The sequence below is a fragment of the Drosophila subpulchrella genome, chromosome 2L, assembly GCF_014743375.2.
Source record: "Drosophila subpulchrella strain 33 F10 #4 breed RU33 chromosome 2L, RU_Dsub_v1.1 Primary Assembly, whole genome shotgun sequence".
Classification (NCBI taxonomy): Eukaryota; Metazoa; Arthropoda; class Insecta; order Diptera; family Drosophilidae; genus Drosophila; species Drosophila subpulchrella.
The window spans coordinates 23304045-23331730 of NC_050610.1; the positions used below are offsets into that span (position 1 = coordinate 23304045).

Sequence of the window (27686 nt, forward strand, 5' to 3'; positions counted from 1 at the left end):
TCGAATTACCCACGGGTAATGTGGGGGACGGGACTAGCCCACTTTAATTGCACATTTCATACTTGTTAATTTTTCAATTTTCCTGCCCACCGACTGCGACGTTGAGCGGTTGACCACTTGCCAAATGTCGAATGCTGGATACTGGATGTTGGATGCTGGATGCTGGATGCTGGATGCCGAATGCGAATGTTGAATGTCCGGTGCCGAATGCTGGATGCTGAACGTTCGTTTGTCATCGAGCCGGGGAGACTCAAGACTTAGACTTGAGACCCGATGGACCCCTTAGACCACACAGACGCCGCTCCAACTGGGCTGGGGTGCACCAGGGAAAAATTAACCTACAATATTACAATAGGTTTTCTAATAAAATAAAGTCAACATTTATTTTTAATATATTTTGCTTAAAATTGTAATGTATCATCAATAAAATATCTAATTTTTAAATGAATATTACAATGTTCATTTTGAGTTAAGAGATATCTTATATATAAAAACATTCGTATGTGCAGGGCAAACGAATATAGGTTCTACATCTCTTATTATAAAAAACACTTTAAATAACATGAAGTAATACATTTCTTAAAAACAATTTAATTATAATGAGATTCTAAGCATGGGACTAACAATAAATATCGACAGACATCGCATACACATTGATACATCTTTAAAATCTTAATAGCAGAATGCCTTTACAGATCGTCCCATTTTCAATATTTTAAATTCGAAAAACAAATGTTAATTATTTGAATTAATTTATATATTGTTATATTATATTATGTCTAGCTTATTAAATTCTTTATTTACTTTACTTTAATATTATCACATCACATTTAAAATTGGTCTTAATAAATGGTAACAAAGGTTCACTAAAATATCTACATAAAGTCAATTATGAACCTTGATTAATTTTATAAGGTTATTAATATTAATGAATCCCACTTTGTTTTCAGTGCACCTGCTCCCGTGGCGGCTGCTGCTCCCAATCGATACAGGTGGACATGCGACTGACCCACCTCGACGCTCAGCGGGCGGTGCAGCTGCTGCAACTGTGGGGGCGCCAGTCCTAGCCCCACCCACTGCTCCCCCTTACCCCCCCCCCCCCCCTCCGCTCTCCTCCTCGGAAACGCTTTTCACTGCATTTGGAGCAAATTAATTGCCAGCGATTAAATTTCAAATTTTCCATGCAAGCCCAAAGCCACTCAAGCCAAAGCCCGAAATCCCATTCGCTTCCGTGCGGCGAGTTTTGCGTGAGTTGGACTCCCAACTCCACTGGCCTCCTCCCTTCCGTCGAAGTTATAAAGTGAAAATCATTAGTTTTCATTTGTGGCGTTTAGGGCGTGTGCCGTGGATCGGGATCGTGCAGCTATTTTGCATTGCAAATTAACAAAAATAAAGCAAGCACACACACACACTAAAAGTGCAATTTTCACTTGCGCGACCGTAACATTTTCCTGAGCATCGTTTTGGCAGTTGCATGTCAACTGCAACTCCGTTTTCCATATCCTGTGGAGTTCGGCTGTGGATCGAGTGAAAATAGAGGCGGAATCCGGGGCGGAGTTGGGTCGGCGGTAATTAAAGCCAGTCGAGAGTTACCCCTGACAGATATTCCATCGTGGGCGTTGTGGATATGAGAGGTTCGACTGCCCAAAAAAGCAATAGAAAGGTAGCAATGGGGCTGGGAAATTCACAAGTAATAGCATTCACATAAAGCATAATTTATGTCTTGGTTTATTTGTGTATTTATTAACACTACATTTGAATATAAACAAAAAAATATCAGCCAAATTTATAGTTGGGTGCAGGAGGAAGTACATGAAAGCTAAACTTTATTTCAATTCTTTGTTTACAGAAAACATTTAACTTTTATGCTCACATTTATCAAATCTTGAAATAAATCAAGCTTAAGTCAAATCTATAACAGGTGCTCTTACACTAAAACTTTGTGGAAAACTTTCACCAAACATACCTACATTTTATATTTAGATCACAAAACCTCAGTGCCAGAAATAAGTTACAGCCTATATATTTCATCTACGAAGCCCTTACAATTACACCGCTAATTGCTAGGTGCGTTTCTTCACGGATCGTCCTTGAAGTTCGATCGATTCGATTCGGTCCACCCCCTTTTGGATAAACGGCTTCCATTCTATTTCTGAGAAATTGAGTGGCCCAACATCGTGTTTCGGATTAGTCGCGTCAATAGTGCCATAAACATAAATTTAGGGGTTAATGGGCAGGGAGGTGGACCTAGACAACTTGGCTACCAGTTGGCGGAGCTCCTCCTGCTCACGTTGAAGTCGCAGCCCGGCAATTACGCAGCAAATTAAAATCAAATAACTTAGCATGAAAATCGAGCAAGCCATAAAAATCACATGCAAATTATAGAGTATCCAATAACCAGACCGGCAAGTGGCAGTAGCCGCAGCTCCTTGGCCGTCTGAGAAATTGTTGTAATTTGCGCCACGGAGAGACCTGTCCCAGCATCGCTTTTAGCCAGCGGCGCTCCAATAAAGCCTTAAACAAATGAAGTTATTTGAGCCAATAAAAAATGGCAGCCACAAAATGATGGGGAGCCATCCCATCCCCAGGAGTATGTCAAGCGGAAAGGGAAAGTTGGTTGGGTCGGAGGATCTTTCATATTCAGGTGCGGTTCGATATTTTGATTGCTAAACATATTAGTTTTCAGAGTTTATCATAGCTTTAAAACGTATCCACAAAAATTATAGTTTTACTGAAACACCTAATCTAATGAACATCTTAATTTACAGAGTAGTATACAAATGCGGGGTTGTGTCACTACTTAAACTAAGCTTTAAATGTGACTTTTTAATAGAAAATCAAGTTTTTTAAAAGTTCATAAACCCTAAACATCTTGGTTATCTCTTAGCACTGTACCCTTACCCCTCTGCAATAATAAATCCGCACCTGTTGGCAATCACATCGACATGGCCACAATCATGGGATTGGGGGCTTTAGCAACTCCTTCAACAAGTGCCATAAATATTGAAGAACCAGCAACTTGTTCCCATATCTCCGGTGTTCTGGGATCCTTAAGGGTTCGAGATCGGTCTTGAAATCTGGTTCTGGTCCGGCCCTTTCTTAATGCACACCTTGGCAGTGCTGCAACTCAGGGGCAATTTGTTATTTGCCGAATAATTATATGGCATCTTCTCGTTCCCGTTTGGCTTATTTAGAGCTTTATTTATTAAAGCATTTAATGTAAAATTGTTTGCCCAGGCCAGGGGCCATCATTAAACAAAGTAAATTGTGTGTATAAATCAATATCGGGCTGCGGCTAATTAATATCAATGTTGATTTTGTTGACTCGAAAAAAACCTCGAATAAAATGCCTGCAACACCCACGAAGATGCCCCTTGTGAAATTGCTTTTCCTGCGATTTTGAAACTTGCATATTTTATGCACATAAAGTGGATCATAAAGTAATTAATGCACTAAAATGCGACATCAAAATGCTTCGGGCAGAGGAGGCCGAAAGAAATTTCTTTCAGCTTTTCGTTGCAGCTTCGTGGGTTGCCTGCACCACCAGCAACACACTCGAAAAGAATCTTAGTACAAGATCATATTTATTGAGGAAAAATAATAATGGAAAAGGCATAGTAAAAAGTTTCTATTGTAGATTATGTACTTATAATGGGGTTTCCCGTATCAGTTTTTGAAATGAATTTAAAGGATATCATATATTTTTGATAATTTGTAGATAAGTAATTCCAATTATTGTTGGTATCAAAGGCTTTAAGTATTGTTATTTTAAGCTACTTAGATATAAAACTACTTAGAAACAAAATTGGCAACCTTATTATCTAATTTTTGACCTAAAGAAAAGGTATTACAACATTTTTTTCAGTGACTTAACCACAGAAACAACAAAGCGTCTGCAATCAATCTTGAGGCGGCGTTTTGCTGGGCGTGTTCTCTTTGCTCTGAGGTTGCACCTACGCTGGATGCAGCAGTTGGGTGCAGCACTCAGTCCGGGATTAAGACCCTTTGCCACATTTCAGGATCCCGCATCTTCTTCACATAATTACAGAGTGTTCTCCTCTTTTTTCGGTATTTTTTTGGCATGCGTAAAGATTCTGAAACGGGAACTCGGCGGCCGGGCTTTCTTTTTACCTTTTTGGCCCGTCTGACAGCGGCTGACAGACAGCAATTGCCAAATAATAAATAATTAGTCGGGGCGGCCCAGATGGGCGTGGCTAAGTGACATGGCATGCATTTTTCATGGCGTTAAATCAAATATCGGCTGGCCAAAAAAGTCCGCCAGCTAGAGAAAGCGGGTGCGACCCAAATTTCCGGAGATCGGGAATTATTAATTCCACAGAAAAAATGTTAATTAAGATATTAAAGCAGCTGAGTTAACTTAATTTATCAATATTACCGTCAGGTCTCACATGAATAATGGTGGCATTCAAGTTTATTTTAATTTATCATTTACTTAAAAAAAAACAAATATCATTTTAAGATTACATAAAAATATTACAGTATAGAATATATAACTATTATTTTAAATTGTTAAATAAAATTTTGTTAAAATATTAGAACTTCCTATGAAGTGTGAAAATATTATAAGATAATACATCTTTAACAGAATAAATACCATATTTTGTTAACCATCTTAACATTATAATAACAGATCCATGAGACAGCTGTTCAGCAAAACAGCTGAGAGCACCTGTTTGCGCGGGAGAAAAAAGCGAATGAGCTTGTGAAACGCAAAAGCTGATAAGAAAAGCCACTTTGAACGAAAAATACAGCTTTTGATCAGTTCACTTTTAGCAGCTGCACTTGTCTTTACGTTTTTCCACTATATAGTATCCCAGATCAAAATGTCGACGATTGTGAGGAAACTTATCAGCACAGTAAATGCAGCCAAGCCGGTGGCTCCCTACAAGTAAGTATAATATATATAAGACCACAACCGCCAACTTAGCTCATATATTAAATTGTTATTGGTTTTATTTTATATAGTCAAGCTGTGGTGGCTGACCGCACTGTCTATGTGTCTGGATGTCTGGGTCTGGATAAGGACACCATGCAGTTGGTTCCCGGAGGACCAACTGAGCAAGCGGAAAAGGCCCTGGAAAATCTCCAGGCTGTTCTCAAGGCAGCTGATTCCGGAGTGGACAAAGTGGTGAAGAACACCGTCTTCTTGAAGGATCTCAACGATTTCGGGGCCGTCAATGAGGTCTACAAGAAGGGTGAGTGCTGTTCTCATAAATATTGACGAATATATTAAAAATTTATTTACAATTTACATTTTTTAAACTTTTAAAATAAGTAAAAATTTTGTTCTTACTTCCTTATCTATAGATACAAACAGTTTTAGGTATTAGGCTTTTAAAATCTATTTTTTAATAATGCCTTAGCACTAATTTTGGTTATATAGCAATACCTACTGTATACCGGCCTTTTGATCGATGTCGCCTGATAAGGCAATCGGCATCGTTAGCGTCTTATCGCCCTATTTATTGTTTACTGTAAACACTTTATGACAGCGATTCCCATATAATTCTTGTTGCTTTTCTAAAAACAAACTGTATGCTTCATGTTTGCTTATCTGCCGTTTCAGTGTTCAATAAGGATTTCCCGGCCCGCAGTTGTTTCCAGGTGGCCAAGTTACCCATGGACGCTCTGGTGGAGATCGAGTGCATCGCCTTGACCGGATCCGTCGAAACCAAAACCGTGCAATAGCAACTAAAGCCCAGTAAACTGTGAAAAAACCATTTAATAAAACTTTGTTACAAATTGAATAGTGTATCTTTATCCCAATTTTAAATAACCTCATTGTTAGGCACAAAAAAGTATTTACAAGTTCGAAAGAAATGACCATAAAGAATATTTTATGATATATAATCCATTTATTAATAAGTAAAAAATACTAAAAGTGCTGGAAACGCAGTAAAAACCAAATGAAGTCATAAAAGCCACATTTGTTGCCCGGCGTTATGTAAACGGCAACTAGCAACATGCAACATGCAACGTGCAACAGGCAACGGACAACACACTTTGCATTTAAACCTTATATAGTTTACAATTTAGCGTGCGGCAATTTATCTTTGTTGTTGCAGCGGCTGCTGTGCGCCTTTTGTATTATATTTCATCAAATGTTGCTGCATAAATCACTGGCAGCAGCAACTGCAGCGGCAGCAGCAACAGTTGCAAGAGCAGCATGTTGCTAACGGTAGCCCGCTTAGACAAAGCGTTTATTTCACATTCAAATTTAAAAGTTATTCATAATGCCGACGTTAAGTTGTTGTTGCTGTTGTTGGAAATGATGGCTAAACAGAAAAAAATATTTACATTTCATAATATTGTTTAAAAGTTATTAAGAAAATACGTGATGGCTTATATTTATCATTATAAAAAGCTTTAAGCTTTAAGGAAACCATACGATATAGTAAGTGATTAAGGAGCATAAGATATCATTAGACTTCAAAAACATTTAGTCGAAAATGACACAGAAATTACTTTAATAATAAAACCGCTTGAAAAGGTGTCTTAAAGTATGCAACAATATATATTTAAAATCCGTAAGTCGGATGTATTTATTTCATAAAACCACTTACGATTTTCTCTGCATACTTTTGTACTCCTTTATAAGATATCTAAAAATCCTAGTTATTTCTGTAGCATATTTTATAATAATGGAATTTTTTCACATCAATTTTCCTCTATGTATGCTCCATATTGATGCGGCTGCCTTTCAGGCTCTTTTCGCCTTTTACGGACCCCGACTCCCGGACTCGTGTTTTGTCTAGCATTTGTTTTGATTTTTATTTAAATTTCAGTGAATTTGTCTGCACTCGGCTGCCTTTGGGATGATTTATTGTCCTTGTTGCAGCGAGTGCCTGGTGTGAATATGAGTGGTTGCGATGCGGCACGATTATATGGTGCTTATAATGGTTATATGGTTGCGACTATTTCCCCAAACCGACTGGCTAACCATTCATTTTTCAGCAGCAACTTTGCGATATTGTTGCACCCGCAGAGTGCAACATCCATGTTGATGTGCCCCATAGTGTAATTAATTCGCGGCGCATCCGCCAAACAGACAGTCGTGCATAAATGGTAATAAATACGCCTGGATTGACGACAACGGACGAACACCTACGCAGAAGGGAACTTGAAGTGCGACTAATTAATTTCGACGCACGACAAAAGAAGCCGAAAAGGGACCCGATCCTCTGGAGCGGTGAAAGTGCGCATAATTTACACGCACGGGCTTGGGGTTTATGCCCAAATTAAACTCACAATTCTGTTGTACATTTTTACCAATTTGCTTATCAGCCAAGGCAGTGGGTCTCGTTCGGCCAATTAAGAAAGCCGCATGCGGTAGCCATCGCTGGATATCCGTTTACATCTGTTTTTTGGCCAGTTGCAAGTTGTCATAATTAAAATATTATCCGGATTGCGAGGCCTTGCCGCAAGGTAATTAGTTGTTAAACTGAGCTTTCACTTGCTGGCACTCAAAAAGGGGTTTTTGATTGCTAAGATTTGATAAGATACAGCCTTATCTTATCTTAAGAAGTAAACAAATACTTTAAAACGTCCTTATCTTTACAGAATCTCAAGTTGTTACTGAGAAAAATAATAGTAAACGATATTGCTACATATAATGATATTAAAGTAGTTAAAATTATTTTCTTAAGTAAAAGACCCCACCAATAACCATATTTGAATTTCGCGCCTCTCTAATAGTATTGCCTACTTTTAGGGATGACATTTTACAAGACTGCCATTCACACATTGCTATTAGCATTTTGCAACACTGTTAGCTAGTGATGGGCAATGAGTAAATTATATAAAAAGGCATTTTTATATTAAAAACCCAAATACTGTGGTATATTTACTAGTAACTTATTAAATTTTATTTTATAAAGACTTAGTTGAGCAAGTAAAAATCATTTATCATACAGACCAAGCTGAAAAAATGGAACTATCGGTAAAACAAGCCATATCTATCGATAGCCATCGCCATTCGCCGCGGGAAGCAACAACAAAACAACGACTATCGCCCATCCCTATTACGAACTACAATCAATATGCAATGCAAGTAAAAGCAGAAAACAGCAACAAATCGAGCAAAATAGAAGCAGTGACAACATTAGTGCAATAGCGCCAGTGAATGACATTTTTGGACAGTGAAAATTGTTGAAAAACACCGTGGAAAGCCGCTTGGAAAGGCCAGGTACAAAAACATACACACACAAGTGCGGAACAGAGAGACGGGCAGCCACACTCACACGCACGCACCCACACACATGTAGCCCGTCTTTTCCATGACAAAGTGAAATAGAAGAAACGTAAGGAAAATAAAGAAAGCAACAAATTGAAAAATAAAAGTATTGGAGTGCTAACGTCTGGCATTTGCAGAGGCCCATTTGGGATATACATTTATCGGTCATCGGACGGGCGTGCGTGTAAAACAACGGTTCTTGTATTAATTGCACGTATATGTACATAACAATTATATTGTCGCCGTGTGAGTTTTTTTTTTTCACCGTTTCTTTTACGCGGAGAGATCGGCTGGGCCAGCGAATATATACGCCGATATAAACGAATATATATCCCGATATCTGCAATACGGGCGGCCACAAAGGAAGTGACGGCGCATTTAAGCGATCGGGATTGCCGCCCCCGGGATCCCGGGACATTCGCAATTGCGAACTATTCGCGAATAAAAACCGCCGCCGCTTCCCCAAATAGACATACATACACAAGCATATGTCTGTTTGTTTGTGTGTATATACATCGCGCTTGACACCCTAACATTTGCGTGGAATGTTTGCATAAATACAACAAAAGCAAAAAGTAGAGAACTTATCTTGGGGCCACCCTACTGGGATAATCCTATAAACAACCCAAGGAAATTGTGCTGCAACTAATCCCTTAACCATTCCCTATCTTCTAGGATTGCCTGAATAACCAGAGGAATTGTGCTCTCGTCTTGGGGAACATTGTTTACGTACGAGGAGAGAAGGTTCCGCCATCGGAAAAGTCGGAAAAGCACCTGCTTTTCCTGCAGCTCCCTGCTCCGGAGTCCGGACCGCCAATACAGTGGAGGAGCAGTGCCGACGCTTGCAAAGCATGAATCTACGGGGAAATCCTCCCAAGAAGGAGGGCAAAATGCGTATACGCGCCTTTCCGGTAAGAACCTCAAAGGGAATTTCGGGAGTCCCCAAAAAACTAGTTTTATAGGATCTTTAAAGCTGATGTCTCATGTATAACTATAAATATACTCCTTAAAACTTCTAGAAATGTTAAAAATTTTGTATAATAGTTGTTCGTATTGATATAAGACTAGTATTCTGTTTATTAGTTCAAAAAATGTATTGGGTACCAAAAATAAGAATATATATATAAGTATTTCCATTAACTACTTAAAAAAGTATTGATATACGGTAAACCCGGCTCCTTTCCTAAAATCTATAACTGTATTACAACAAAAAAGTTAAAGGTCAGGTTTATGGAGTAAGTGGGTAGGGTACCCGATATCCATCCTAACCCATTTATTTTTGGAATTAGGGGCTTGAGTTCTTGCAGCTCGACTTGACTGTATATACGGTTAGGGTTTGAGAGTAAGCTATTTTTAATCTTTGATAGCAGCAAACATTTCAACTTGTAATCTCTTAAGTGTTTTGCGTTACATTCCATAGTCCTAATCGCTTTTGTGAAAGTATTAAATAACCTAACAAACATTAAATAACGATTCAGTTGCTTTGCAGTTCTACAACTTTGACTTTAGATGACAGTTTAAGTATTACCTGAAAAATCTGTCGATCGCAGCGTGAACATGCAAAATTTTCCGATAAGATAGTTGCGAGGACTGCCGCGTACTTTGCCCTCTTGAGGTTTGCAAAACCCAGTAAATGTTTGTCCTAAACACCCGGTCTTCAAGGGTTTCACCCCTAACCAGACCCCCAAACTTCTCATGAAAAAATGTCAGGCGACAAGAAAAGCAAACCAAAAATGCCCAGAACAAATAAAAACATCAAAACACTTGACCGGGGACAGGGAATTTTCAAACACATTTTAGTTTTTAAGTTACAACGAATTCAAACGTAGTTTTCGAGAAATTATTGTTCCCCAACAGCACACACGAAAAGACTGTGAACACCTGTATGTGGAGAGCAGGGTGAAGGGCGAGACCCGAAACGCGAGTAGAACTCTGGCCGGAGTACGGAGCACAGAGGAGGAGGAGGAGCAGCGGACGAGGAGCACCGCGCGGCGGATGTGGCAAAGAAGCCGTCACCATTAAGTCGTCAAACCAAAGTCGGTCCCGCAAGGCACCGGCCTCAGCAGCGGGCCAACGTACAGCCCGTCGCTCTCTGGGGGCCAGCGAGGATCAGAGGAGCCACCACCGGGACAGGACGGGTGAGCTGGACCAGCGTAGCCATCTCATGCACGGCCGCGATCCCCGCCAGCAGCAGCCGGAGCCACTGAACAACCTCAACGCCAATGGCCGCTACCACAGTCGCATGGTGGCCGGCTCCAACAACTTCAATGGCGCAAACGTGGGCAATTCGGACGCTGGTGTGGTCATCCGGGTGGCCAGGCAAACGGTTCTTGGGCAGCAACAGGCGCGCAACTTGAACATCAATGTGCCCACCGTCTCCTCGGCGCAGCAGGAGCAGTCGCAGCATCGTTTGTCCTCGCAGGGATATAATGCTGCCCAACGGCGTGCGTTCCACCTTGCCAGTGGATCTGGACGATTGCGGACGGAGAACAGAACTACTGCGACTACTGCTCACCCGTCCACGTCCACGTCCACGCCTATGTCCATGCCAACCCCAACGCCCATTCCCACGCCAGCTCCAGTTCCTGCCGCTCCCGCTGCCGTTAAGACTACACCTAGTGCTACCCCCACCGCTCCACAACCCGCCGCTCCAGTGATCGCCGAATGTTCGGGAGCGCGGATCAAAGAAATCGGACGGAAGTATCCGCTCTGGCTGCCCGAGCACAAGCGGAGGGCCTTTAATGTTAGCCTACTTCTTTAACAATGCCTGACAGGGTCTTCAACCATTAGTCGAATTCATTTAATCATATCAATATTTCAATTAATATTAACGATAAGGAACAAGTAAACCGGTTATATTATAGAGACTTTGAAATAGAGAAAGTTTGAATGTAATTAAATAGATATAGGGTTAAATCGTAAATGCGTTGCCGGTTATAAGAAACCCTCAGCTTACCGATATTTGTTTCGGTTTTAATCCCTATAACCAACCAATTACCTTTTATAAACTAATAAACGTTGTCTTTTTCCAGGCCTCCATGGACGAAAAGTACGTGGAGACCATTTGGGCCAGTTTGAAGAATGCTATCCAGGAGATACAAAAAAAGAACAACTCTGGGCTGTCGTTTGAGCAGCTCTACCGGAACGCATACAACATGGTGCTCCACAAGCACGGCAACAGGCTGTACTACGGCCTGCGGGAGGTCGTCTCCGAGCACCTGGAGCACAAGGTGCGGGCGGACGTGTTGGAGGCGCTGCACAGCAACTTTCTGCCGAAGCTGAACCAGGCCTGGACGGACCACCAGACATCCATGGTGATGATACGCGACATACTCATGTACATGGACAGGGTCTATGTGCAGCAGCGTGAGGTGGACAACGTATACAATCTGGGATTGATTTTGTTCAGGGATCAGGTAAGATAAACATTTGATTTTTAATTGTTTATGTTTTAAACCTATCTTATCTACCAGGTGGTCCGCTATTCGGAGATCCAAAAAGCACTGCGGGAAAAGCTGCTTGGCATGGTGATGGAAGAGCGACACGGCGAGGCCATCAACCATTTGGCCATTAAAAATGCTTGCAGCATGCTGATCACACTGGGTATCAACTCGCGCACTGTCTACGAGGAGGACTTCGAAAAGCCATTCCTTGCCCAATCTGCGGCGTTTTACAAATTCGAGTCGCAGAACTTTCTTGCCGAGAACAACGCTGGCGTTTACATCAAGAAAGTGGAGGCGCGCATCACGGAGGAATCCTCCCGGGCAGCGCTCTATCTGGACAAGGACACGGAGCCGCGCATTGTGCGCGTGGTCGAGGAGGAGCTGATCAAGAAGCACATGCGCCCCATTGTCGAAATGGAGAACTCCGGCGTGGTGTACATGATCAAGAACTCAAAGACCGAGGACCTGGCCTGCACATACAAGCTCTTCTCGCGCCTGAAGGAGGAGGGTCTCAAGGTGATAGCGGACACCATGTCAGCATATCTGCGCGAGCAGGGACGCATGTTGGTCAAGGAGGAGGAAAACGGCAACACGAATCCCATCACATTCGTGCAGAACTTGCTGGATCTCAAGGATCGCTTCGACCAGTTTCTGGTGCACTCGTTCGCGAACGATCGCATCTTCAAGAACGTCATCTCGTCCGATTTTGAGCACTTCTTGAATCTAAACAACAAATCGCCGGAGTATCTTTCGTTATTCATCGATGACAAGCTCAAGAAGGGCGGCAAGGGAGTGAGTGTTCCATTACCATAAGCTTGGTGACATGAATAAAGGCTTTCCATTATTCTTTCACAGATGAGCGAGCAGGAAATCGAGTCCATCTTGGATAAGACAATGGTGCTCTTCCGTTTTCTATTGGAGAAAGATGTCTTTGAGCGCTATTACAAGACGCATTTAGCCAAGAGATTGCTGCTAAACAAATCAGTCTCTGATGATTTCGAGAAGAACATGATATCCAAACTAAAGGTGGGTTGACTAACTTGGTATCTCTTCATGAATTATAATTGTTTTGTGCCTCCTTGCAGACTGAATGCGGCTGTCAATTCACCTCGAAGCTCGAGGGCATGTTTAAAGACATGTCAGTCTCCAATACGATCATGGATGAGTTTAAGAACTATGTAAATAATAACAATTTATCCCTGGGCGGTGTGGAATTAACGGTACGCATACTAACCACTGGCTTCTGGCCCACACAGGTAAGTTCGAAAAATCCTGTAAGAGTCGAAACTTGGTGAACTGTATTGAACTTCCACCAACAGACAGCAACTCCCAACTGCAATATACCCGCCGCACCTCGCGAAGCCTTCGACATTTTCAAGAACTTCTATCTAAATAAGCACTCAGGACGTCAGCTGACGTTACAGCCACAAATGGGTAAGATTAGGATATGTTTTTATTAGATATCTGTACTTAAAATGATATGTTTCGTTAGGAACCGCCTATATCAATGCTGTGTTTTATGGCCGCAAAGCAGCCGAAAGTGAAAAGGACAAGGATGCACCCAGCTCCAGTTCAAACGGATGCGCTGTGCCCACCACCACGCGCAAGCACATTCTGCAAGTGTCCACCTACCAGGTGAGTTTAAATAGGTCTTTATAATCATTAACATATTAAACATATGTTTACCATTCCAAAACAGATGTGCGTGCTGCTGCTATTCAACAACCGCGACGTGCTCACCTATGATGACATCCACCAAGAGACGGACATACCGGAACGGGAGCTTGTCCGTGCTCTGCAATCGCTGTCCATGGGCAAACCCGCTCAGCGCTTGCTGGTGCGAAATTCCAAGACGAAAACCAAGGAAATTGAGCCCTCGGATGAGTTTTATGTGAACGATGCCTTTGTCTCCAAGTTCCACAGGTGAGAAATATCAGCAAACTAAGATTGAGCTGTTCCTTAAATCCATATTAAATCAGGGTGAAGATCCAGACGGTGGCCGCCAAGGGCGAATCGGAGCCGGAGCGCAAGGAGACGCGCGGCAAGGTCGACGAGGATCGCAAGCACGAGATCGAGGCGGCCATTGTGCGCATCATGAAGGCGCGCAAGCGCATGGCTGTGAGTGTTAATGTTATGTGCAATTTTCAGGCAAGTTACTTAATCTTTTTTCATTTTCAGCACAACTTGCTAGTGTCGGACGTGACGTCGCAGCTGAAGTCGCGCTTCTTGCCCTCGCCCGTGTTTATCAAGAAGCGCATTGAGGGCCTCATCGAGCGCGAGTATCTGCAACGATCGCCCGAGGATCGCAAGGTCTATAACTACTTGGCCTAAGCGACCCAGGCGGAGCAGCGAGAGCAACAAGCAACTTGTGCAGGATCCGGATCACACTCATCTTCAAATCGCCAGGGCTAGTACACTGAAAAAGAAATCCGCAGCTCCGACGGCAGGCGCGCTGAGCTAAGCACACGAGCAGCATTGATATTTTTGACCACGATTATAGATGACCGCCAGCCAATAGCCCGAAAGCATAAATATATCAATTAGTGCGCCCCGAATTGTGAAATTTCGTTTCGCAACCCCTTTTGTAAGCCTGACATTCAAAATTGATCAGTTAAAAATGCTATTGCATAAGGCACACACCACCACCATACTTATTATCCCTCTAATATATATTACTTGATATTCTCTAACTACTGTTTACGGTCATTTCTTTGCGCATAACAAGTGTATAGCAGTAAGCCCAAACCCAAGCCACACACACCCGCACCACCCATTCAGAGCCACACCCACACCACATCCACCCACAAGATTCGTACGTAAAGCCAGATAAGAGAAATAATGCATAATGCAAGCCCTAATTGTAAGCAGCTGAGTAAAGGTAAAGAGAAGCAACAACAGAAATCTAAGCAAAAGGAATATTAATAACTATAAATATAGCTAAAGTAATAAATTTATAAATGAATTATTAATTTTAGTGAGCGTTTGATGTACATTTATACGTCTGACCCGAATCCAGATCCTAATCCCTCTGCTAAAAACATTCAAGCCACGTTTTGAGATTTATGTGAACAGAACTTAAAGATCGCAATGATTATTCCTATCTTTACTTTTGTGTGCGCCCAAAGCAAGTGTTTGACGTGAAGTGATTATGACTACGATAATCTGTATGAAAGTTGTTTTATCTATTAGTTGATATGTGGAATCGATTCCAAGTATATAGGCAACAGTTCAGTAATGGATTTGAGTTAAGTAGGACACAAAGAATTCATTTTGAATAACACACGAAAAACAATTTAACGCCGAACAAACAAAAAACGCATGAAAATCGGAAGCAAACGCGATCTGAAAATTGTAAATATATTTTTGTTCTTACGTATGAAAAATCGATATAAATAAAACGTATAATGAGCGTTAAAATTTAACACAGTTGTTGTCTATCTTTTAAAAAGGATTTTAAAACAATTTCAATGGAATGCTTTTATTCGCCTGTAAAATAAAACTAATTTGGTAACATTTTTTATCCACAAAAAATATTGTTTTCAATTGGTGTCTAAACTAGATGACTGAAGATGGGATAAAGTTTAGTTATAGTACTGAAAGATACATTTGGATTTAGGATTTAAAATCTTGGTATACTTTTTATGTGTCATCTTTGGTCTTTTATGTTTCAATTATGTCAGGATGGAAAACATTCTAAAATAGTATTGAAAGATACATTTTGATGTTGGACTTCCAATCCTTTTTTATTTTTCCTGTATTATGTTTGGTATATTTTTATGTTTTTGAATTTAAAAACAAATATTTTTAAGAAGAAATACCACAGAAATTTCATGAATTTGGAGGTTTCTGGTCGAAATTTCTAGGAAACCATTTATGTATGCTTATTTGTTAAGTAGGTTATATTTCGTAGCTTTTTTCTCGGGATTGTGTAACCTTTTGAATAGCTCAGCCTATCGGGCACCAATACCAATCCCATATCGGAGTTATCATTTCGGCCAAACAAACTTATCCATTGGCAAATATCCCATCGAATGATTATGCGAAATTGGCCGAACCGAAACCGCAACTTTGGCAAACAGCGATGACTTGCGGATACGGATACTATATGGCAAGATATATCGGGAGCAGAAACTCGGCACCGCTAAGTTCTTGGGTAAACACGGAGCGATCCAATTCGATCCGATCCGACGCACTGATAAGCAGAGAGTCGGGTTCCAGTTCCCCCGATAAAGAGAGGGGTTCTCTGGGCCTGGGGAGCGGATGCGAAGCGCTCAGTTCGCTTTAGTTGGCGATCGAGATTCGGTTTTCAGAGACGGTTTCAGTTTTTGCTACGGTCCCCAGGCGAAAGGTTGTTCTGTGCGGCCAAGTCGCGGAATTCGCATCGTATCGCAACGGGGGAAAGAAATAAAAACAACAAGCTGAAACCGTATACTTAATACGCGTGTGTGTAGCTCAAAAAAACAAGAAAAATATAAATAAACAAAACTACATTGCTACGTCAGAAGACTACAAACAAAAGATATGAACGCAGCGCTGACGTCGCCGCCAAGGTTCGAATCAGATATTATATTTTTCCGTTTTTTTTTTTTTCGCCCATTTCTGGGTTGTTTTTGATAAGTTTACAACTTTACAACGGCTGTGATTTTATTTTTTTCCTGTTGGTTTTGTGACTTTTTGCCAAGCGATTTGCGTGCACTTCAAGGGGACGAGAACTGCATTCGAGGCCCGCGCTCTCCTCCGATCTTTCCGATCAGCAGTGCCTTGAGATTGCCGCTCTCGAAGTGAACGTTCCGATGTGGAAACCTTATACACATGTCTAATTACACAAGCTAATCCCAGCCAGACCAAATCAGCTTTGAATCGGCAGCATAAGAACTGGACTAACTTAATGCTATCCCGCTGCACCAGTCGGTACGGAAGGAGGAAGTAGTTTGGGATTTCGCTTTGGTTCGATATCATGAGCTCGCGAGGAACTGGTTTCGTCCTGAACGCCCAGTCCATGGGCCTGAATATCTCGAGACCGCCATCACCATCACCGCCAGCCGCCAGTTCCAGGTGCGAGGAAACGCAGCAGAGCAATGACTCCCAGCTGGATGTCCTGACGGGGGAGGGATCCTCGCTGGAAGCCTCGACCCAGGTCCAGTGCAATTCCAGCACGGAGTCCATATCCACCGATTATTACCGCTGCCTGCTCCAAAAGCTGCCGGATGCCAACGGCGACGCCGGCAAGATGAACTTCGAGCTGAACAACATATTCCTCAAGCGGCTGGACGAGATTGACAGCCTGGATGGCCAGGGAGGTGATGCAATGGTGAGCGGATAGGTAATCCATGGGGGTAAATGGAGAAGGAAATATTTACCATCCAAAACATGATGTGATATATTAGTAAGCCAGGGTTCTTAAATGAAATAATTTTAGTTTCTCTCTTTACTAGGTCTTATTAGGAATATCTTTCTACTATTAAAATTAAAATACTCTAAATAACCCCCTAATTTTTCCTTTACCTCTAGTACACCTCGCAGCTGCGTCTGGTCACTTATCAGGAGTGGGTGGACTTCCTGCTCCACGTGAACAACGTGATCCTGGGCAACATGTCGGATCTGGAGGAGGAGGCCTACGGCAAGATCATGGACTGCTTTCAGTCGGCCCAAGGAGAGCAGCAACAGGCGCTCGAGGTGAATCGCAAGTTGCAGAAGGACATTTGCAAGCTCATTAAACTTGTGCAGACTGCCCACCATCGCGGCATTTGGGACCTGAAAGGCCTGTCCTTGGAGACCATGACCGTGAAGGAACTGATGGGCGTGGGAGAGGATGAGCCCCTGCCGGAAAGCGAGAGCGAGAAGGTAGGCCAAAGACCCTTGAAGGATAGGGGCAACGGCGATTTCCAGAACAAGTGCGTCCACAAGTCCCATAGAGTCGGGAACTCCACAAGAAGTTGAAATCATTCGATTCGTTGATCTATTTCTGTTTAATAAAATATTATATTTTGTTTGTTAAGCCTGTTGAGCCTGGTTTTCATTGGAGTTGTATTCTGTTGCAGATGGCCGAGTGCATGAAGTCTCTGGTCAGCGAGATGGCCGCCAAGCACGACGAGCTCTGCCACCTGAAGTCACAGATCAGCGCCCTGGATGAAGTGATCATCACGGCCAGGCAGAAGCTGCTCCTCAAGGATCAGTGCATAGCCCAGCTCCATCAGCAGGTGAGATATCCTACATACAAAGTTTTTAAATCATTCAATTTTGGTCTATAATTTCAAACATTAAAAAAATATAATTAATTTTATACAAATTTCAAGTGGTAATTAGAATTATCTAGTATACCAAAGTAATGATGGATAGATCCTAAAATAAGTTATAAAAACAATCAGTTTTGTGGGGTTATCAGGGGAGCCAGTGACGTTACTTAAACTATTAATAGAACATTTGGAATATTTTTCTTATCATTTAATCTTCGTTTAATCATCTTATCGTTTAATAGCCTGTTGTGACGTAATTTAATGTTATATTTCTCATAAAATCTTCAAGTAGTAAATATAACTATCTTATTTGCAAAAATAAATCTAACCCCCATCCACCGATTGATAATAAGATTGGAATTTCTGTTAAAATAAATCAGTTTTAAAGATCTATCAGGAGAGCTAGTGACGCTTCTGAATTTAATAATAGACTAATTGGAATATTTTCCTTATCGCTTAATCGTCTGTTGTGACGCCCGATCGGAAACCCGATCAGCTTACGTTTTTGTATAAAGTCGTACTCAACTCAAAAAACTCAGAAACTTCATACTAATACACTTATTTTCCGAATACCCTATAAACAGCTTCAAGAGATCACTGAGTGCTTTGCCACCATGTCAGAGCATACGAAATGCGTGGGTCACTCTACCAATGTAAACTCCACCGGGGATTTGAAACACGATCAGGTGAAGGTGGAGGAGTCCGCCAGCGATACGCTGACCGCCGATACGATCACAAACAACATGCTGGAGAATCTCACCATTCAGGACTCCCAGGAGAGCGAGATGCTGCGGATGCTGAACAGGGAACTCAACGAGGTCTTCGATTTGCACCACAAACAGGACTACCAGGCCATGGAGTGCAGCCGGAAACGACTCTCCTGCTTCTTCGAAAAGTTGGTAAGAGATCCCCACCGACACCAGTTTTTGATAACATTTTGTTCTATCCATATCCCTTCTTTTTCAGACTTCCGAGCGTGATGATACCGTGAAGAAACTAGAGAGCATTCGTAGTCATCTGAGGATCCTTCAAACGGACATAGATCAATCCTGGCTAAACTCAGCTAGTGATCCTGACACCCAGATGCTGGAAGCCCTACGAAGACGGATGCACAACCTTAGCCAAAGTAACCGGGAATTGCACGGGAAGTACCAGCGCCTGGATACCGAGTCAAAAAGTGTGTATTCCTGACCTACGATACCTTGGCGATTCGCTATAACCTTGGATATAGTCAAAATTTCAGAGCTGCAGGCCAGGATTGAATCGGAAAGCGGCTTCAGTCAGAGGAATAGCGATATCCTGAAGGAGATCGCCGAAATGATTTGCAAACTGGTTAGATTACACTATATATAGTTTATTATGATTATTATTTTTATTAAACTCTACAACAATATTATATTTTTTAAAAATACCGTAGAGAACCATATTTTTATTAGAAATGTTCTGTAAATTCCTTATAGAAGGAAAAATTAGACAGATATAACCATACAGATTATGTGCTTAATGCAACTCCTTTCAATTCAGGGTTCTGTGGAGTTCTCCTACAACGAAATCTACGAGGAATCCTCGACGGAAAATCCCTTCTGTGCGGCCATCATGGAAATAATCGAGCAGAGATCCGAGCAGGAGCAGAAACAAATGGCATGTGTGAGTATCTGACGGTTTCGATTACCCCGCAATTAAGCGATACCAATAACCCCGGTTGTCATATCAAATGCAGAAAAGCGATACGAAAACACCTACCCAAATAAACACAAGGGAGCCCAGCAAAGCCACCAAAATCCCCACAGCCACGGCAAAACAAAAGTCAACCACTAAACCTTCAACTAAGCCAACAACTAAAACTATAACAACGAAAACAACGACAAAATCGAGGACCCCCAAGTAACTATGTCACTTGTTGACCCTCCTAAACATTTAGCTAAGCTAAGCCAAGTTAAGTAGTTAAGTATAGCTTAAAGTTCGTCAAAGTTGTAAAGTTATTTATCATCGAAATAGTTCCCGCCAAAAACTAAAAGAAAAAATGTTTGTTTATGTACACAAATCAACTGAAATCTATGGGGCGAAAAAAGCCAGGAGCTCAGTGAAAAGGGGGAAAACTATAAGTGTTATCTGTGAGATACAAATTTAAATTTAATTAATCTCAGATTGCAGAAATAATTATTGTTATCCTAGTTCTAACTTAGCTCATAATTTTAATGACATCTTATATCCTTTAATATGTTTCTCAAATTTTAGGCCATGCCTCTGAAATATAATATTCCTCTTATGTGGTAAATGACATTCGCCTTCGCGAAGGAAGCCATTTATATGCTTTCTATGTACATATCCTGGTTGGAATGACAACAAATATTGTTGCCATTCGAGTCCTCTGATTTATTTACCCATATATACCTTCTGCCCGGACCCAAAAGTAGGAGATCCATTTCACTCCCCTTTCGGGTTTTGTCTACATTCGACAAATACAAATCGCTCGCGAATGTGTTTATTGTGGAAACTCGGCTGTATGTTCAACTGCAATTGCCAAAGAGAGGAAGCACCTCCTGCCCTCCATCCAGATTCACCTGCCCCCCAGGAACTGGCGAATCGGAAATAGGTTTCGTGTTATTTATTTACCCACAATCGACACGCGAGGCAGGCGAGCAGTGATATGCATATCGATGAGAGCCGCGGGGATTGGATTGGGCAGGGATTCGAGTGAAGAGGCCTGCTCGTGATCCTCGTGAGTGGGAACTAGGGATAAAATAAAGTGATCCTATATCCTGTAATTCCTGTTCGGTAAAAGATTTAACAATATATAATTTTATATTAAGAAAATGAACTTCCGTAACTCGAAGTATCTTTAAGACGAACTAGTTTATGGCCACCTAAACCATATCTAGGCCATACAAAAGGAAAGGATGGAATAGAACAGAAATTAAGAACAAATAATTTTTTTAAAAGCAACATTTTGCTGGATTATATTACAAGTTCCTCAAAAATTGAATATAAACAAATTTGTTCTGGCTATATCTTTAAAAAAAAATAAGATCTGGCGTGAAAAACCCTAGATATGGTAACCCTGCACTAGGCATTGTAAATATTAATAAAACTCTCAAGGGAGTTAAAATGATCTATATTCTATATTCCCAATCTTACAAATGTTGGTTAGAGCAATTATTTGCTTGGAAAGATTAAAGGCCCATTATTTTCCGATTTCGAAATAAAAGATACATTTAGTTTGGTAACTTGCAGCGAGAAAAAAAAAGTTTTTCTAAGTATATTTGAATACTTGAATATACATTTCTTAATTTCTATTTTTTTTTTTAAATTTTGGACAAATTTTTAAAATTATAATAAGTATCCTCACGCGATCATCTCCTTGGCAAACTGCCGGGCGCAAAATCAAACACAACTCGGCAGGAGACCCAGTCAAGGGGTCGTCGGCGCTGGGAACCGGAGTAGTTCGCTTCAGAATCCTGTCATCCGTCGGCGGTTGTTGTTTAGTCGCGTGAAACAAATCAAGGAAGCGCCAGGAGTCGGCAATTTCGCGCTATATCCTGAACCCGCGCCTATAAAACAGTCGATTTACGACCCCTAATTAGTCGCCCACGCGCCTAGTAAACCAATTTGAATTTTCGTATTTTTCGGCGCGAAAAACGAAAGGAAAAGCGTGCAATTAGCCTCGAAGTTTTCCGCTCAAAACGCGAGGGAAAAGTTGGCCAAAAGTGTAAATTGTTTTCGAGTGTTTTGAGGGAGGTAAAAAAAAAATGTGAACAGCGTGCAAACTGTAAATGTGCAAATTGAGTCGGTGGAAAAGGTGTGGAAAACTGAAATGTGGGGGCCGCTTAAAGGGTTTAATGACAGACAAGGAATCACAACAATTCATTGCCCCCGTCTTAATCGATTTTCACATTTCCCCGGGGCTATCAAATTCGAACTCCTTCTACTCCTCAATATAATACGCCTTTAAAAGTGTTTTAAGTGCGCCGAGCCACGCTTTCCTCTAGAACTCACCCTCCCCAATAAATAACTATAACTATAACCCATCCAAGAGTCAGACAGACGATATTATTTGCTGCCACCCGCTAGGCAACTTTATTTTCAAATCGTGTCAAACAGTCGGGCCGCGCAAATAATAATATCTATAAAACGGGGGGACTTCCCCACCCCCACCAAAACTTGTGTTGCCAAAGTGCCAAAGAAACGAAACTTTGAAACCCGAAACCGAAACCTTGCCACCTACGGCTCGAATTGGTTTTATTTTCGTGACAAACTTTTAATAGCAATATTATTGAAATGAAATGAAACGGTAATGAAGTCGAAATTCGTCTGGGTTATGCGAGATATATTTCTGTGGCCGCCGACACGAAGGCTCCGTTCCCGAGCATTCGACACCGAAAGCGATTTGAGTACAGAGATATACACTCGTATCTGCAATCGACAATTGACAACTGACAGGTGATTCCGTGCGCGGATTTGCAGGCAATTAGTTACAGATTTCTGACTTGCCATGGTAAGCCAGCTGTCCCAGTTCCACTACCATATCCATTTCGGCATTTAATTTGAATTCGTAGAACGCTGAGGCCAGCTCCGCCGACTGCCCCCATCGCCAGCAGTTGGAGCACACGCTCCTCCACTGCCAGACCCAGTCGGAAATCCTGCAGGCCACGCGGGACAATTACCTCAGCATTATCGATGAGTTCAAGCGGGACCTCGAGGAGCTGACCGAGCAGGTGGAGCAGCAGCAGCGCCTGCAGCAGAGCTCGCACACCAGCCAATCCTGTCCAGAGCCAGAGCTCCACAGTGTGGATCACCCGCGAATCAACTGCGAACTAGAAATACAAGTTGGCCATACACCACAAAGCTATTTTTTAAACCGCTCTTAACTTTAATCCCTGATTTCTTCCCATCTTTGTCGCACCAGAACGAACACCTCGCCTGCCAAATCCAAGGACTGCAGAACAATCTAAAGGATCGAGATAATCAGATCGACCAGCTGCAGTCCATGATCAGGAGCTACTCCGATTTCAGCGAAAACAACCGACTTAAAGGGGAGATACACGAACTCAAGCAGAAGAATTGTGAGTTTATGCTTTATTATTATTACAAGATTAAAGAAATCATTCAATCGAGAGCATATGTAAACAATTCAAATTTTGGATACAAAATCATACGTTTAAAATCTGTTCTAGATTTGAATTTGAATTTAAAGAGTATTTGCACATTAAGTGCTATTTCATTTGACCATGAATTCAGCACTGAACTAGTTCCCTTAATCAAATATATTTACTTTGGCATATGCATATCCCTTTACCAGGTGACCTGTCTCGCCAAGTGCGGGAAATGGCTACTGTGCTGAACAACCGAGAAGAGCAACGCGTGGAGCTGTGCACCAAGCACGGGCACTTGGTGACAAGCTTCGAGAATCAGTGCCAGGAGCTTAAGGCAGCCAATAGAAGAGTGCAGAGCCTGCAGTCGAAATTGGATCAGGTGGAGCAGCTGCAGGATGAGTTGAGAACAGAGGTGGGTTTCGGCTTGGCGCTTTCTTAAAACAAGTAAAGAAATGACACTATCTATTTCAGCGCAAAATGCTGCGGGAGGAGGTGATCGCCCTGAAGGAGAAAGAAGCCGTTTCAGCGGGACGCGAGCGGGCACTTCAGGACCAACAGAAAAATTTCCATCTGGAGGTGGAGAAGCAGCGCCTAACAATTCGCGAATTACATGCACAACTGCAACTAGATGAAGCCCGGTTCATCGATAGTCAACGGCAGATGGATGAGGTCATGAAGTCTGTGAAGCAGGAGCTGCTCGCCTCGGAGGCCAAGTACCAGCAAGTAGTGACCCGTCTGAAGTAGGTAGTCCGTTCGGGATGGAGTGCATCCATATAAGAGCAGCCGCCATCTTCTCTCCTTCCGCTAGGCAGCAGATCGAGGTCAACCAACAGCAGGAGCAGATCATCGGCTCGTTTCGCAAGTGGAAGGATGCACAGGTCAGGGCCGACGATGCGATGCGCCAGTGCGCCAAGCGGGCCGAGGAGCACATCCACATGCTGCTGGAGGAGAACCAGGCGCTGGCCGAGGACTATCGGAACCTCTTTCGGGACCACGGGCTCCTGGAGGCGGAGATGTACCGGGTCAAGCAGGCGGTCAACTATGCGTCCAGCTCCTCGTTGGCATGCCCACCTCAGATGAGCGGTAGACGGACGAATGCCGAGGCGGGAAACGATGTGAGTTGGTTAAGAATATAAATATCAGTAAGGATAATATTTTACAAGAACTCCAAATTGATTTGAAAACTATTTGATATTACTTTTGTCTTTTCAAAATTATCCCAAATTGGATTATCATAGGACCTCTAGAAACGGATAGTAATAGAATTTTCCATAAGATGCCTAACCTATCCTGTAAATCCCTTAGATGGACAGACGACTGCAGAACTTGACCAGCACCTCCCAGCGTATTTCCAACCAGAACCGGACTCTCAACGAACAGTTCTGTAACCCCTTGAGTTCTCGTAGTCCGTCAGGAATAGGTCGTCCGGTGGCCGAGTCCACATTGAGGCCCACAGGATCCCCGGATGATTTGTCGTAAGACCGGATGTATAACCTGGAATTCCCTCTCCCTCCGTCCATTTTATCTATGTTTTCACCCAAAATCCCTAGGCCAACAATATTTTCGAGGCGCGTAATTTGTAAATTATCTTTGTAAATTGTGGTAGAAAATAAATAAAACCAAGTGCTTGTGTAGCTAAGATGTCTTGGGAAAGGTTTCCTATGAGTAATTACTAACTTATCGTTAGAAAACTATAATAATGATATTTGTATGTAGTCAATGATTCATCCTTAAGGGTTTATTGTATGTAGGTTAGACAGAATTCTAAAACAGTGGTTAATATAGCTCTTGAAGAGTACCTTAATTCTAATTCTGTAGAATCAGAATATCCCATATCTTCTAAACATCCTGAATGAGTTTGGCTCTTTCGCTTATTGCTATCAGGGCCATTTTGATTTGGGCCCTTTTCTTGACGCTCTCCTCTCGCAGGACGTCTGATTGCTTGGTGAGGATCTTGACGCGGGTGTCGCTAAAGCGTTCCGCCTCCGGAATGGACATCTCCAGGTAGACATCCTTGCCCACATTGACCAGAATGCTGTCCATTTTGCGGACGCGTGCCTGCATAAATATGTTGCTGCCGATGTTCACCTGCGTCTTGTAGCCCTCGGGCAAATGGGTGTCGAAGGTCTGGAGGGTGTTCTTCAGCTGGACGTACTCCATGATCTCCTCGTTGAACTGGCCGATACACTTCTCCAGCTGCCGGAGATCCTCCTTCAGCACTTCGTTGATGAACTCCTCAATCCGCGTGATTTGCGTCTGATTTGCATTCTGCCTGTGGGATTTCACAGTTTTAGGGGATTCTCTATGTAATTTATTACTTACTCCTGCATCCGCTGGGCTTCTGAGCTGGTTTTTGGTTTTATTTGCATTGTAAGAGTGGTAAAAATTAAGAAATTAGAAAAACTTAGTACTTTAATTCTTTTGTTTACTTCGTGCTCTTTTTCTTCTCTTTGGAATAGCGGCAAACTGCTGTTATCGATAGGCATGAGAGTTGGAAATTTGGCTATTTTCAAGCCTAACCTGGATATTTTTTGGTTTTTTTTTTTAACTTAATCGTTTAATTTTAAACAAAATAACTACCAAAAAACATAACCAAAAAATATGTGGGGTTAGAGTTTGGGTTCTTCTAAAGTCAATATGTTGCTATCTCCAAAAAACAATCAGTGTTTTCCACTGTTGTAAAACGAACTAGAAAATAAAAGTGGCAAACGCATTGTTCACAAAGGTGCTAAAGAAATTCTTTTTATATGGAATTAATAATCGATGTTTGTGGAAAGTTGTGTTCTCCCCAGTTAAAAAATGAAATATAAAATCATTTTATAAAATGTGCGTTCCTTATTTGGCACTCAAACGGATTTTTTTTGCAGTCAGCAAAGTATTTTTAACTTTTCAAATATATTATAATATTCTCATTTTATTTTGTTTATAATGGAATGTAGTTTAATATGTTGTTTTACATTTATTGGCTAATACTTTTAAAATTGGCGGGTTTCTTTTCACCTCTTTAGTCAATTCACCAAATGGTTGGTCTTCTAGCTAACTGAGGTGAATTTAAATGCATGTTGAATTTCCACGAGTTGGCAGCCCCGTTCCTCGACTTTTGTTTTCGCGCAATTTTTAGCAAACAATTTCAGAAATGTCGCTTAAAAAGGCTCTCGACGATTGCATGATCGATTTCGACCGCTGTGTGCTGGTCACCGACCTCCTGGAGGAGTACAAGCTGTCCTACAAGGAGGTGAACGATGTGCTGGAGGCCTACCTCAAAAGCCAGGAACCTGCCACTAAATTCGAGAAGAGGTTTTTGGTGCATGGCAAGAAGAAAACCCAAGGATCCGCTGCTGGCGAGGATCTGTACTCCGTGGTGCTCGAGAGCAAGCTGAAGGATTGGCTGGCCAAGGTCCAGGATGCGGAGTCGCAGCTTTATAGTGTGAAAATCGCCGGGGGCACCAAATCGCCGGCTGCGTCTTTTAAGCCCATGCAGCACTTGGAGGTCAAGTTGGCCAAGGTGGAGCAGCGTCCAGGAGTGGGAAAGCCAGTTCCCAATGGCGTCCCCGCCACCAATGGAGTTAAGAGTGATCCCTACAAGTCGCAGGGCATCAAGTCAGAGGCCTCCAAGTCTTCCGTAAAGGTGGAACCATCCAAATCCTTCCTAAAAACAGAGACAGATGCCGATAAACCACCAGTTGGCAAGGGAAAACCCTCTCCGGAAACCAAGAAGACATCGCCCAAGGAGCAGGTCTCCAAAGCCAAGCCTGCAGCTGCCAAAAAAGGCAGCATCAACAGCTTCTTTACAGCGGCGGCCAGCAAACCCAAGGATGTCAAGGCCACGCCCAGCAAATCAGCTGCCGGCACCATGGATAACTTCTTCAAGAAGCAGCCACCAGGAGCCCAGAAGTCGCCAGCCGAAAAGGAAAAAGAAACCAAGAAAGCTGTACCCACTCCAGCCAAAAAGGAACCATCAAAGAAGAAGTCCCCCAGTCCCACTAAAAAGACTTCGGCGGCCAACACCTCTGTCCAACTGTTCGACGAGGAGAGCGCCGAATCCTCCGACGAGGAGGAGAAGCTAGACAAACTGCGGCGCAAGGTGATTGGCTCCGACAACGAATCCGATGTGGAGAAGCCTTCGACCTCCAAGCGGCGACGCATCAGCGATTCCGAGGACGAGGAGCAGCCGCCCAAGAAGGCCGCCGAACAAGAAGTAATCGCAGTGGATGAGGAAATGGACACGGAGCCAGCCAACGAAACGTATCTGGACGAAGATGGTTTCGTCATCACGCAGAGGAAACCGGTCAAGGCCCAACCCGCCAAGAAAAAGGTTTCCCCCAAGGCCGCAGCCCCTGCCAGCAAAAAGAAGTCGCCGCCTTCAGCCGGAAAGGCTGGAAAAGATGGGCCCAAAACCAAGCAAGCCGGCATCATGAGCTTCTTTTCCAAGAAGTAGTCAATAGCATGAAAGAGTTGTTCTAAAGATTAAGCACTAGGAAAGAAACTATTTTTGTTTTTAATAAATTTATTTATGCCTATGAAAATGTTAATTGTTCTATTTAAAAAAGAATTTTAGAGTTTCATTTGAAGAGAACAAAATGAAGTATGAAAAAATGGGCAAGGAATAATTATACTCATAAATAATATATTCTTTTCCTTTTTTTTAATAGACACTTTT

The 27686-nt window shown here is 42.3% G+C and overlaps 5 protein-coding genes across 13 annotated transcripts; 4 read left to right on the forward strand and 1 right to left on the reverse strand.

The window, feature by feature from the left end:
* Window positions 1-4750: 4750 nt before the first annotated feature.
* On the forward strand, window positions 4751-5768 carry LOC119546935 (rutC family protein UK114). Its single transcript, XM_037853572.1, has 3 exons — window positions 4751-4909; window positions 4987-5216; window positions 5588-5768. The coding sequence occupies exons 1-3, from the start codon at window positions 4845-4847 to the stop codon at window positions 5707-5709; spliced, it is 417 nt and encodes a 138-aa protein (XP_037709500.1). The 5' UTR covers window positions 4751-4844; the 3' UTR covers window positions 5710-5768.
* A 2264-nt stretch (window positions 5769-8032) lies between these two features.
* LOC119546893 (cullin-3-A) lies at window positions 8033-15038 on the forward strand. Of its 3 annotated transcripts, none has more exons than XM_037853516.1 (11): window positions 8033-8321; window positions 8930-9165; window positions 11287-11670; window positions 11728-12489; window positions 12553-12723; window positions 12783-12953; window positions 13017-13131; window positions 13190-13332; window positions 13397-13620; window positions 13677-13815; window positions 13876-14028. In XM_037853516.1, exons 2-11 carry the CDS (start codon window positions 9106-9108, stop codon window positions 14026-14028), a joined length of 2322 nt encoding a protein of 773 aa, XP_037709444.1. In that variant the 5' UTR covers window positions 8033-8321; window positions 8930-9105. The 3 variants fall into 3 exon arrangements, with proteins under 3 accessions (XP_037709444.1, XP_037709443.1, XP_037709442.1); XM_037853515.1 differs by having other exon boundaries at window positions 8033-8206; XM_037853514.1 differs by lacking the exons at window positions 8033-8321; window positions 8930-9165 and adding an exon at window positions 10419-10997 and having other exon boundaries at window positions 13876-15038.
* Window positions 15039-16033: 995 nt separating this feature from the next.
* LOC119546577 (early endosome antigen 1) lies at window positions 16034-24665 on the forward strand. 6 transcript variants are annotated; one of them, XM_037852973.1, is made up of 12 exons: window positions 16034-17008; window positions 17209-17541; window positions 17739-17897; window positions 18518-18832; window positions 18900-19110; window positions 19165-19265; window positions 19458-19580; window positions 22840-22996; window positions 23233-23438; window positions 23498-23766; window positions 23835-24141; window positions 24332-24665. In XM_037852973.1, the coding sequence occupies exons 1-12, from the start codon at window positions 16655-16657 to the stop codon at window positions 24503-24505; spliced, it is 2709 nt and encodes a 902-aa protein (XP_037708901.1). In that variant the 5' UTR covers window positions 16034-16654; the 3' UTR covers window positions 24506-24665. The 6 variants fall into 6 exon arrangements, with proteins under 6 accessions (XP_037708901.1, XP_037708902.1, XP_037708905.1 ...); XM_037852974.1 differs by having other exon boundaries at window positions 16034-16247; XM_037852975.1 differs by having other exon boundaries at window positions 16910-17020.
* LOC119546578 (protein UXT homolog) lies at window positions 17648-25484 on the reverse strand. Of its 2 annotated transcripts, XM_037852981.1 has the most exons (3): window positions 25349-25484; window positions 24826-25298; window positions 17648-17907 (listed from the first exon to the last, which is right to left on the reverse strand). In XM_037852981.1, exons 1-2 carry the CDS (start codon window positions 25393-25395, stop codon window positions 24866-24868), a joined length of 480 nt encoding a protein of 159 aa, XP_037708909.1. In that variant the 5' UTR covers window positions 25396-25484; the 3' UTR covers window positions 17648-17907; window positions 24826-24865. The 2 variants fall into 2 exon arrangements, with proteins under 2 accessions (XP_037708909.1, XP_037708908.1); XM_037852980.1 differs by lacking the exon at window positions 17648-17907 and having other exon boundaries at window positions 24736-25298.
* Window positions 25485-26105: 621 nt separating this feature from the next.
* On the forward strand, window positions 26106-27561 carry LOC119547419 (muscle M-line assembly protein unc-89). The gene has a single exon (XM_037854269.1). It carries the CDS (start codon window positions 26163-26165, stop codon window positions 27462-27464), a length of 1302 nt encoding a protein of 433 aa, XP_037710197.1. The 5' UTR covers window positions 26106-26162; the 3' UTR covers window positions 27465-27561.
* The last annotated feature ends 125 nt before the right edge of the window (window positions 27562-27686 follow it).